At 51.7% G+C, this 12,223-nt stretch overlaps 1 protein-coding gene across 4 annotated transcripts; it reads right to left on the reverse strand.

Moving 5' to 3' along the window:
• Positions 1-4,597: 4,597 nt before the first annotated feature.
• Positions 4,598-11,296, reverse strand: S100A2 (S100 calcium binding protein A2). Of its 4 annotated transcripts, XM_044758461.2 has the most exons (4): positions 8,031-8,056; positions 7,755-7,889; positions 5,806-5,952; positions 4,598-4,851 (listed from the first exon to the last, which is right to left on the reverse strand). In XM_044758461.2, exons 2-4 carry the CDS (start codon positions 7,770-7,772, stop codon positions 4,699-4,701), a joined length of 318 nt encoding a protein of 105 aa, XP_044614396.1. In that variant the 5' UTR covers positions 7,773-7,889; positions 8,031-8,056; the 3' UTR covers positions 4,598-4,698. The 4 variants fall into 4 exon arrangements, with proteins under 4 accessions (XP_044614396.1, XP_070353298.1, XP_070353299.1 ...); XM_070497197.1 differs by lacking the exons at positions 7,755-7,889; positions 8,031-8,056 and adding an exon at positions 11,242-11,296; XM_070497198.1 differs by lacking the exons at positions 7,755-7,889; positions 8,031-8,056 and adding an exon at positions 8,551-8,741.
• Positions 11,297-12,223: the final 927 nt, after the last annotated feature.

Consider the following 12,223-nt stretch of genomic DNA (forward strand, 5'->3'; position numbering starts at 1 on the left):
GGGGAGGGAAGGAAGGCCCAGACCACCACCCCTACGTCCCATACAAGTGAGGCCTTTTCTTACAGAGCTGAGCCAAGCCCCAACACTACTCTTTATTTAACCTCTCCCAGCCTCTATTTCCTCCTCTGTGCAGTGCAGAAACTAATAGCACATCCTCCACCCAAAGGCTGTGAGGATTCAGTGAGACGACGGTCAAACAGGCCAGGCAGAGAGCCTGGCCAGAGGGAGTGCTCCATGAACGGCAGATGCTGCTCCCTCTCGGTTTCCTCGTCTGTAAAAAGAGACTAATGATAGCTCCTCTCGGGGTTACCATGAGGCTGCAATGACAGTGTGCACAAATGAAGCTTTGAGAGCTGCTGTGGAAATGTTAATTACCATTGTCCTGATGCCCTGACCTATATTCACTGGCTCCCTTTCCTACAGGATATTAGGAAGGTGGGCTTCCCTCTTTTTATCGCTGGGACCTGCCCGGCCTTGCCTCGCCTGCCCCAGATGCACAGTTAAGGTAGAACAGTAAGTGAGGACAAGCAGGTTGTCCCAGCACCTTCTCACTCGGTTCCTTTCTATCTCTCAGAGGCTCTAGTCTCAACTACCCTGTAAGCAGTTCCCAAGCATCAGAGTTTCCCAGGGACGTAAGACAAGTAAGGAAACGATTCAGGACAATATTGTCTACTGCTTGTCTACTATCCATCCCCTCTTTCCTTATTATTTTTGAAAGAAACCCATTTTTTTCTTTCCAAGTGTCAACACGTCCAGCTAAAATACTTGGTTGCAGCTAGGACTAGCCATATTACATAGTTCAGGCCAAACAGATCTAAGTGGAAATCCTGGAGAGAATACTTCTTGCATAATAAAAAGGCAAAGTCTCTTGAGGTAAACCTTTTTGCACCTTACTTTTCCTCTGTCTTCCAGCCTGAAACATGGGCAGTGAGACCTGTAGGTATAGCATCCATCTTGTGATCATGAAGCAACACGCATGAGGGGAAAAGCAGACATGCTGTAGATTACAGAGCAAAAAGATGAAAAGACACTGGGTGTCATGTGGCACCTCTGGGCCCCTGAACCAACCCTGAAGGGCCTGCCCCGGCCTTCTTGTTATGGAAGGCAACGAAAGCCACTATTATTAGTCGGGTTATCTGCAACTCAAAGCTGAATGAATGCCTAACTGGTAGAGAATTTCATATCTGAAAGTAGAGTCTTCAAGCAAAAGAATCTAAAATATGGAATTGGCTAAGTGGAGGAGGGAAGACAGTGAGATATGTGCAGGACCCAATATGCGCAGGCTGGAAAGTGGGGGACCCTTGTTATGAAACGACAAAATATTTGGTCAAACTGTACCCTCATGTAACTCAGGATGCAGATCAAATGGTAACCTAGGTGTGGCGATGGAGGAAGCGATAGGAAGAGTTTAGAAAGTTAACATGGACTGGCTCCTCGCATCTTTCATCAAAGACCCGCAAGAGTAGAATGCTGCTATTACAAAAACCGAGAGCAGATGTCACTGGCTTTGGGACCAGGCAATGGAAGAAAGCTAGGAGAACCTCAAGGAGATGGCTAGTAATAATTTGAAGGACAGTGGAGGCTGAAGAAAAGGCAACCCCTACTACGTAGTGGCGGAATGTCTGGAAACACTATCGTCTGTGGTAGCATGGAAAACAGAAAGAGTACCTAGTGAATTCATGGATGTGGCTAAGGAGGTTTTTAGATAGAATAGTGAAAGTGCCGATTGGCTTCTTCCAGCTGCCTATGGTAAAATATGAGAAGAAAGAGGTGAACCAAAGAAGGAACTGCTCAGGGGCCAGCCCTGTAGCCTAGTGGTTGGGTTTGCACACTCCACTTTGGCAGCCTGGGGTTTGCCAGTTTGGCTCCAGGGAGCAGACCTGGCACTGCTCATCAAGCCATGTTGAGGTGGCATCCCACATAGAAGAACTAGAAGAACCTACAACTAGGATATACAACTATGTACCGGTGAGCTTTGGGGAGAAAGAAAAGAGGAAGATTGGCAACAGATATTAGCTCAGCACCAATCTTCTTCACCAAAAAAAAACAAAGAAGAAGAAGTAACTGTTCAGTTTTTGAGCAGAATTTTAGAGGAAATATGGAAGACCTAGGACAGTCTTTCCAGCCAGCAAATGGCTTTCAAAGTAATAAATGGCCTCAGGGCAAAGGTCAAATCTAGGGCCCTGCCAATAAAAAGGGCCTGAGGGCAAAGATGAAGTCTAAAGACAGATCCCTCATGGAGACCTCAAAAAGATTTAAGGGCAAGTCTCATAGATCTTCTCAGATAAACAATACAGCTTCTATTAATTTTAGAAGTGTGCCTCTTAGATGCTTTCAGACAAGAGGGTCTTTAAAAATCATAAGGACGTTTTCTCACAGCACACTGACTGACTCTCAGTCTAAGGTGGAGAGGGGCCAGTCTCAAAGAGATTTGTAGGTGTGGCTTTTGTCTAATTAAATGAATTATAAGTTGATACACAGGAAGCCCACAACATTTTTAGGGGAATTATATCATCTTGGACTGAAAGGAAAAAAGACAGCTCAAAACAAAAAGAAGTTTTGGGTCTTCAACTTCCTATAAGCAGGAAGAAGCTGAGAGAGCCATTTAGCTATAGACAGAGACATTTCTTATAGCAAGGAGTTGGCTCAGAAAATGTAATCAAGAGCCTAAAGAACGGAGCCAAGAAGAACCATTTATAGGGAGCAGAACTAATCCAGAATCTGGTGGCATGTGTCTGACTCCATTTCAGAATTGCTATGAACCCAATAACCACTCTGTACCTTCAATCCACCACCACCTCCTTTTGGATAGAAGTGTTTATTGCAGTTATCTCTCTCTGTCTCACTTTTGTACATTGAATATATTGTTCACAGATCTTCAGGTCAAGGGGAGTTGTGCTTGAGGAGCGGTACTAGAGGAACTGCCCCTGGGAAGGCAAATCCATATCCGGACCTGACTTAGACAACACGACCCTGGACTTCAAGTGGATGCCTTAAGGAGATGAGACTGTGTGGGTCTGGGGAAGGAGGTGAGCGCATTTTGCATATAGAAGGAATGTGAACTGTGGTTGCTAGAAGACAGACTATGGTATATTGTCTCCAAAGATGGTCACTGTCAATTTCATGCATGCTGCTCCTCACATTAAGAAATGGAATCTAATTCTCCTCTCCCTGAATCTGGGCCAGCATTAATGACTTACTTGATCAATAGAATGCAGCAGAAGTGATGTTCTGGGATTTCTGAGATAAATCTTGAGAAGCCTCACAGCTCCCATTTGGGCTTCTTGGGATGCTCACTTTTGGGACACTCCCTCTCAGAACCTAGCTGCCATGCTCTGAGAGGCCCAAACCACAAATGGAATTCATGAGTAGGCATTCCAGATGCCCAGCTGAGCTCCCAGCTGGCAACCAGCATCAACTGCCAGTCATGTTGAGGGAGCTACATTGGATGTCGAGTTCATTGGAACTCTCAGATGACTCCAGCCCCAACTTTCATCTGAAACTGCATGACAGATTCCCTAGTAAGAAACCCGCCAACTGACACCAGTCTACTCATAGAACTTTGAGAGATAATAAATTTACATTTTTAATTCATCAAGTGTTGAGATGGTTTGTTATGCAGCCATAGGTAACCAGAACAGCGTCTCTGAGTCACTGAACCAAACCTGAATTGCATAATTGCACACCTCAGACTTCTTATTGTGTGAGGCATTTATGCCAACTTATTTAAGCCACTGTTAGTCAGGTTTCCCGTAACTTACAAATGAATACCTTCCTAACTGGTAGAGAATTGAGTAACTAAAAGTGGGAGCCATCAAAGGCAGAAACAATAAAATATGAGAACTTAACCTTTGCAGTCTGGAAAGTTGGTGACTTTGTTATGAGATAGTAAAGCATTTGGTCAAACTGTTATCTGATGCACCATAGGATGTGTAATATGTGGAAACTTAGGCTACAATTTTAGGAAAAATTATAGAAAAAAATCAGAATGTTGATATGAACTAGCTCCTCGTAGCTTTCAACAGAGACCAACAGGAGAGGAATAACTTAAACTAGAGCTAGCCGACCTGAAAGCAGATATCAAAAGAAACACAGCTTTGCTAGAAACAGGGACATCGCCTATGGTCTGAAATCTGACAAGTCGTTAATAGGAAGCTTGGATGGGTTGATTAGACTAATGTGTCTCTTGAGCAGATCCCAGGACAACTGGTTTCTCACAGTACTGAATGTCAAGGTCTGTCCTTCATTCTGAGATTATATCCTTCCTTCCTTGTTGGAATTTTCTTTTTTCATGAAATGATAGTGATGCTAGATGGTGTTTGCCTTTTTTAATATCTTTATTTGGTATATACAATAAACATTATATATATATATATATATATATATATATATATATATTAGCAAACTATCTCAATTTCCAAATTTTTACTGGTATTTGAAACCCCAAAGTCTGGGACCTAAGGCACAGCTCTGGCCTTGGGGAGACTTCCAGAAGGAGAGTTAAGGCCCAGAAGGGGGTGGGATCTAAGAGGCCCTCAGTTTCTAACACTCCAGCTGATCTAGCTAGGTTACAGCGCATCACGGAGCAATTAAAATATTACCAACAAACAAAAAAAAGTTTATTGAGTACAAAACAAAAAGGGATGGAGAGTCCTCCTGGGCCCAAGAGACCCATGGCAGGCAGCCAAGAGCTCTGCTTCAGGGCCGGTCCGGGGAGCCCTGGAAAAAGTCGTTGCACATGATAGTGATGAGGGCCAGAAAAACAGCGTACTCCTGGAAGTCCACCTGCTGATCGCTGTTCTCATCCAGGTCACCCATCAGCTTCTTCAGACCCTCCTCATCCACCTTCTCCTGAAAGCGAGAGAGAGTGGGCTCATCGCTAGGCTGTTCTCCATCCCATTTCCACACCAAACACACGCACTGGTCAGAGCCCGGCTGCCCCTCCCCCCTGGACAGCAGGGTAAGCGGTGGGCAGGGAACCCCTGGGAGTCACTAAGAGGCCCCGCAAATGAGGATGGACAGACAGATGTTCATTGGGGAGAGTCTCCATCTCTCCCTGCTGGAAGTTGGGAGCACGCCAGGCACTCCCGAAGCCCAGGATCGGCTCCGCTCCCCACAGGAGCCCGGCAAGATGGGCATGTTACCCCCATTTTGCTGACTTCTGGAGCCAAGGCCACTCCGATCACCAGCAAGGTAAATTCAGAAAAGGTGAACTCTTTTTAATATCAGCCAAAATGAAATCAAACTAGAAAAATTTGACCAAAAAATTTTTTAAAAGAAAAGAACGGCATGCCTCATATGTTCAATGTCTGAGACCTGACTTTGTGATTATCCAGGTGTCCGCGGATAATCTAGTGGAAATGGGGAGGGTAAAGGGCAAATTGAGAGTTAACTGCATTTCTCTGCAAAACGTCCCAGGGTGCACATCTTAGCTGGGCTTTTCTCTCCCTACACACCTTCTTAGTTTGGCATAAAATACAGAAAATAAGAGAGAGAGAGAGCTGTGCGATCTTAGGCCACTCACTTCCCCTCTCTGGGCTCTGGTTTGCTCAACTCTCCAATGAGGGGATTGGACAGATGGACTCTGAGGGCCCTACCAGCACATCTGTTCTCTGCAAAGCTGCAGGGAGCAGCCAGTCATACAGCACTCACATGTGGGCCTCGCTTCCACTCAGGGGAGGCCATGAAGGGCTTGGCTCCATCCTGGCATCTGTATCAGCAGGCACCCCAGAGGAGGGGAGAAGAGACTTAATCTACCCACATTCACACACCAGGACCCTCCCGGCCCAGGGCAGCCCCACTCACCCCCACAAAGCTGGGCAGCTCCTTGTGCAGAAGCTCCTTCATCTCCCCCTTACTCAGCTTGAACTTGTCGCCCTCTTGGCCGGAGTACTTGTGGAAGGTGGCGACCATCACAGCCAGCGCCTGCTCCAGGGGACTGGACATCTTGATCTGTGGCCACAGGAGTGGCAGGTGATAGACATGCCTGAGCCCAGTCTGCAGGACCCACTTCTGCCCTTGTGCCCGCACCTGCCTCTCCAGATCCCTCTGAATGGCAAGGCAGGGGCTGCATCTTCCCCTCAGACTGCGGCTCCCTGGGCAGGGGCCACACTTCCACCTCACTCTGAGGGCAGATGCCAACCCTCCCCCCGCATTGGAAGTCACCGAGGGCAGGGCCTCGTGTCTCCTCTGATTACACTTGGGGCACACCCCGAGGGCAGGGCTCCCCGCCTTGATGTCTGTGGAAAGGGAAATGACAAGGTGGCCAGAGTTCCATTTGGAACCCTCTCTCCACAGCTCCTTCCCAGGCCAGTGGGCTCTGAGTCAGCAATGGGGAGATGGGCTTCCCCACAGGCTAGTTAGGGGGGCTCGCTGGGCTCTGGCAGGAGCCATGGCTGCAGCCTAGGGATATGAGCTTCCCTGAGGAGTTGTTTCTCTCCTCACACCAGGGATTCCCAAGGCCAGGGGGTGTCGCTCTCCCAGCTCACATCATTCCATGGAAGCCCCTGTGGGCAGGTGAGTTTCCTCCCTCAGAACAGGGGCTCTAAGAGGGTAGGGAACGTGTCTCCCCTCCCCTGAGCCAAGGGCTGCTGTTTCAATGCAGGCAGGGCATGGGTAGACGGAGCCAACGGAACACCCTCCCCACCAAGGAGAATCCTATTGGGACTGGAATTAAAGAAATTAAATGTCCAGTGCCCTAGGATCTGGGAGGAACCTGGGAACACAGGGACAGACCTCAGGGGTCATCTTTTCCAGGGCCCTGCCTCTGAGAACGCCCAGACAAGCAGGTCCCAGGGTGTGGCCAGAGGAGCTGGTGCCAGAGGCAGGGAAAGCCCTGGGCTGCTCCTGCCAGCCCCGCCAACCCCTCCAACCCCACCTTCCAGAGGTGGGGGAAGAGTGGAGGCTGCAGTGGGCAAAGCTACGCCACCACTCAGGGCAGGGACCCAGGTGGGCCCAAGCACTTGAGCGCTCTGGCTCTTGTTCCTTAGTCCTGCTAGAATCCAGGACTTGGCAAAAAACAAGAATAAAAAACAAACAAACTCAGGATTCTCATTAAGCACCCCCACACACCCCTCATACTCCTAGGCCTAGACCCCAAGAAGGGCCTCTAGACTGAGAGACCCAAGAGAGAGTGCCTCAGAGTAACCCCTAAACTGAGATCTCACAGAGGAACCTGGAAAAACCCTCTCTGATACTTCACAGAGATCCCTCCAAATAGGAGAGACCCAAGAGGTCCCAGGCTGATCCACCAAGGAGGCCGGAGGGAGAAAACTCTGGAAACAAAGATCAAGACACAGGGACAAAGGCAGAGACCCATGGGAGTCCGCCCCACCCAGCCCTCAGCAGGACAGAGGTACTCACCAGACCGGAGGGCAGAGAGAGACTCAGGAAGGGAAGCAAAGGGCCAGGTGCCCAGAGTGGGGATTTATACGCCAGCCCCACTGGCCCCCAACTTGGCATTTTAAGGAAACCCAACCTGCCCTAACCTGATCCAGCCAAAGCCTGGCCTCCTGCCATCCCCCCCACTGCCCCGCTCCGGCCCCCTCCCTCCCAGAGACTGCCAGCTCCACCACCAGCTGGAGGGGAGCTCCAGGCGGCCAAGGGCAGCCCCCCCCCAGCCCCCACCCACCCAGACCACAGAGGGAAGTAAGAGATGTCATGGGGCGGGGTCAGCCTGGGCCCAGGGTGAGGGGACGCAGCCCTGTTCGTGGGGCCTGGAGACTCATGCCAGACCTTGTTCTCATGATACATGCCTGTGAGTCACAGCTCATTGGTGTGTCAGGGGCTGCAGGTGCAAGCGGGGACTTCACAGGGCTGTCTGCATTTGTGCATGCACGTGTGCACACGTCTGGGGCCACCTTTAGACAGCGAGTGGCCAGAGAAGGCAGCTGGGAGACATCAGGAGGAAGAGGGCAGGGCTGACTTCAGGCAGTGGGGGAAACAAAGGTACTTCTAATAGCCGGCACCGGCACTGGCGCCGGAATACCTCTTCACCAGGTCATGAGGCAAGCGGGTGTGCTTAGAAATACCTTGAAAGGCTGCCTTTGGATGGGAAGGGGTCTGGAAGGAGACAGGGAAGCAGTGAGACATGCAGGTGGCTCTGCTTCGATGGCAGTTGGGGTGAGCAACGTCTGTGTGGAGTGTAAGGAAGCCCCAAGGAGTTTGAAAGGGAGAAGAGTAAACTCAGGCCTCCTCTTCTCCAGCTTGCGGGGGAAGTGAGTGAGGCCAGGACAGCTTCCCAAGCCAGGAGGCCAGGCCTGAGGGGAGGCCACAGTCACGACCCTCCCTAACCCCCCTCCACAGGCCCCTCCCCAGACCCAGAGAAAGGCAAATATGGCAGCCTTTCAGGACCCAGCCCGGGGGAAGGGTTTTGGGGCAGAGCAGGCTTCCTGCTGCCCCCTCTCAGGCCCCCTTTGCCTATTGCTCTGTCTATCCACAACCCGGTGGCGCGGGCAACGCCCTTCCTGCGGGCCCAGCTCCCCCCTCCGCTCCAGATGTCCAGCAGCTTCTTTCCCCTCCCCCAGCACCCCCTAATCCTAGGTGACTCACCCGTGGTTCCAGGCCCAGAGGCCCAGGCAGTGACTCAGCGGCACCGCCCTCCTCCCCCAGGGCCAGGGCAGCACAGGCGGAAACCCCAGCCCAGCCTGGGAGGAGAGAGCTGGCACGACACCCTTCCTCAGGCCCACCCGGGGAGCTTTGGATCAGGACGCCACAGAGAAGCTCAGACTGAGAACTGACAGAGGATCAGCCGGGAAGCCAGGCTGCTCTCTTTCTGGGGGTCACCATGGGACGTGGGGGCAGTCTGAGCAGCACAGATGAAGTCAAGCCTTGGGGCCTCTGGCATCCTCTCCTACATCTTTGCACAGCCAGCCAGTGTCCCCTCATCCCCACGCACTTGGACCCCTCATACTACAATTTCCCCCATGAAAACCTATTTCAGGAAGAGCTGGGAACGAGAGTCCTTCACCCTGAGGGTAAGGACACAGGGTGCAACGCGTGGCTCTCCACAGTGCGGCTTCTGTTGTAACTGAGGACTTCAGCAGGTGCCGCTCCTGCTCAGGAGTCGCAGTGGCGTCCCCATGGCTCTCTCATAAAGCCTGGCACTGAGGTGCTCGGACTGTGGCCCCCACCTGCTTTCCAGCCTCCCTTGCGTACACCCTACCTGCTTTGCTCATTGTGCCTGGAGCACAGCCGGTGCGGCTGAGCCCCATTGCCTATGCTCATCCCCCTGCTCAGAATGTGCCCACCCACCACATCTCTTCCTGTTGAAATCCCACCTATCCTTCAAAGGCCAGTCAAATGCCACCTACTTCATGGAGAACTACCCCAGGCCCAGCCAGATTCCTCCCCACCTGCTGTGTCCCATACAAAGCACTCCTTTTGTCCCTGTGTGCTTGGAGCATTCTGCCCTCGACTGAATCACTTGTGTGCTTGTCTTCTCTTGCCCTCACCCCCACATGGTGAGCTCACTGGGCAGGGCCTGGGTCTTATTCATTTCTGCAGAAGCAGGTGCCAGTCAGTGGTTATGGCTACTGAATGGCAAGGGTGGGGGGGTGCTGGGGGTAGTATTTTGGAGCCAGGGGGCCTTCTCACCTCCCCAAATCACGCCACTGATTATGTACCAAATCATAACTTCTCCTCCAGATCCCAGGAGTGGAACTGAGACACTGGGTTGGAAAACAGAGCTTCAGAGAGCTACAAATCCCTGAGGAGTGCCTGCCGGAAACATCTCCCTCCAGGCACCCAGTGAGGGAGGGAGCTGAGCAAACTCCCCAGTGCGCAAGGACGAGACAGGCGGACAGAAGGGAGACAAAGAGGCAGTCAGATGGAAACTGGGAGAAATGACCAGAGCAAAACAATCACAGAAACAAAGGGACTGTGAAGGAAAAGGATGGTGCTCATCAAGCGGCCATATTCCTGAGACTGGTGACGATCACTTTAATTTGTTAGTAACTGCCTGTGTGATCTTGAGTAACTCTTCCCCACGGCAGAACAGGAGGCTTGGATAGAATGACCCCTGGAGCCCAACCCCGCTCTACATGCTCCACTTCTCCAGGAAGGCAGAGAAGCCGGGACACGGGCAGGCAGTGGGCACACCCCTGGCAGTGACTCGGCCCGTGTCCAGCCTGAGAAGCTGAGTCTTTGCTTTCCGTCCCCGCCCTGGCTCCGGGTGCCAGAGGTTTCCCACCACCAGCGGCGGCTGGGCTTTGCCCGCCTGGTTCGTGCCCCCTGGTGGTTGCGACATGTCATTGCAGGCAGGTCTCTCCCTGCTCTCCCTCTTTCCCGCCCATCCCCCAGGGTTGCCATGCCCGTCTCCTGACTCACGCAGGAGGAGGCAGTGCTGATTCACCTTTGGGGAGCCTTCCCACACCCACACCTCTCACACCTGCCTAACATATAAGGTGTTTCCTGGACAGTCCCTGCCGAGAAGCCCAGGTAGACTTCTGAGATGGAAGCCAGATGCCTGGAAGCTGTTTAACAGCCTTAAGGATAGGGGCAGGAAGGAGCTAGGTAGCAGAACTGAGGGGCTGAACACTGCCAAGCTCTGCCCGCCCAGCCCCTTCTCCGAAGGTAGTTCAGCGGAAAGAGAAATGGCCTCACTGCTGCGGCCACGGGTTTAAGCCCTGCCATTCACTCTGACTCACCGGGCAGCCTTGGGTGAGTTGCACCACGCCTCTGAACTTAAACTTTTTCCCACAAGGATCCCTTTTATTATTCTTTCTGCCCCCTAAAATACACTTTGAAATATTTTCTCTTAACTGCGTTAAATAATTTATCTAACTATCCCCTGATAGCATGATTAGCGTGAGAGAACCCGTGTTATCACACGTGGTTCGGGTCATTCTGGATTTGCCTGGATTCACCATGAGAAACGGGTTTGTGCGTTCCCTTTGCCAGAGGGGTCAGACTGACATTGTGGGGCACCTACTGTGTGCTGGGCGAGTTCCATAGATTATCCCCATTTAATTTACACACCAGTCCCAAAAAGTTAGTGCAACCTTACCCCACTTTACAGAGGAAGAAACTGAGGCTCAGGGAAGTTTGCCCAAGTTCACACAATTAATGAGGCATGACTTAAACACAGGACTTAGTCACAATGGCAAACCTCCCTGTAAACCCCAGTCATCAAGAATCTCGCAGAGAGCCTGACGTTTCGATTCGTACCCAGACCAGCCTCAGTCTCTCTGCCCACCCTCTCCCCACCCCTACACCCATTGCCCAGAAGCCCAGCTCCTCTACCTGCTCTGGTCAGGCGTCTTCAGTAATCCCCTTTCCTCTTGCCTCCAGTTGCACTCTGGCCTGGATTTAAAATAAGCTTAAAAGGATCCTTCCTCGATCTCCCATCTCCCTTGGCCCTCCTCTTTGCCCAAAATAACACCACCATCCACCCAATGACCCAGATGAGAAACTTGGCTGTCCTCCTAGCCTCCTGCTTCCTCCTCACTGCCTTCCAGGTGTCCGGTCAAGCGATCTATTGTTTCCGTGTACTACGTAGGGCTCCGCTGTGTCCACACTGCCTGGGATCCCGCTGCATCACCTTGCTCCTGGTCTTCCGTAAACACTTCTGGTCTCTTCTCCCACCTCTAACCTTGCCCCCCCACTCTGACCCCTTCTCAGCTCTGCCACCAGGGTGATCTTCCCCAAATTCAAATCCGAGCATGTCACTCCCCAGGTGAAGCACTGAGGGAACTCCCATAACTTTCAGGAGAAGGCTACAGAGCATGGCACACCTTCCTCGGCACCCAGCTTTACTGATGCACATGCCGTGCCGTTGTCTGCCTCCGAGCCCTTGTCTAAGCCATTCATTCCCTTGGAAAGTCCTTCCTCGGTTCGTCCCCCTGTCAATCTCCTAATCACCCTTTAAACACATCTCAAAGGTCATCCTCTCTGTGCAGCACGCAGCATCCCTGAATCTACGTCCCAGCCTCCCCACGTATTAGATGGCGTGAGTGTGCCTACATGCACACACACACAGTTAGGCCTTCCTCCTATGAAGTTCTGCAGCCCCTTGCCCATCGCCCTATAACAGCACTTTTCATGTTTAACTGTGACTATTTGTTTATGTGTCTCCTCTACTAGACTGGGCTGCTTGGACATAGACACTCGGTATTGTTAATTCCGGGTATCCCTGGTGCCTGACACAGACCAGGTGCTTGGCAAATGGCCAGATGGAGGCACGCGTGCAGTCCCCCATCGCCACCAGCCTCTCTCTTCCCTTCAA

Source organism: Equus asinus, chromosome 25, assembly GCF_041296235.1.
Source record: "Equus asinus isolate D_3611 breed Donkey chromosome 25, EquAss-T2T_v2, whole genome shotgun sequence".
Classification (NCBI taxonomy): Eukaryota; Metazoa; Chordata; class Mammalia; order Perissodactyla; family Equidae; genus Equus; species Equus asinus.

Excerpts from the sequence above, each read along its gene's own strand:
- S100A2 (XM_014864971.3), bottom strand. The coding sequence starts at position 7,461 with ATGCCAAGTTGGGGGCCAGTGGGGCTGGCGTATAAATCCCCACTCTGG. Across the intron at positions 5,953-7,362 it reads TCTCTCTGCCCTCCGGTCTG|ATCAAGATGTCCAGTCCCCT; the intron begins GTGAGTACCTCT and ends CTGTGGCCACAG. Across the intron at positions 4,852-5,805 it reads AGCTGCCCAGCTTTGTGGGG|GAGAAGGTGGATGAGGAGGG; the intron begins GTGAGTGGGGCT and ends TCTCGCTTTCAG.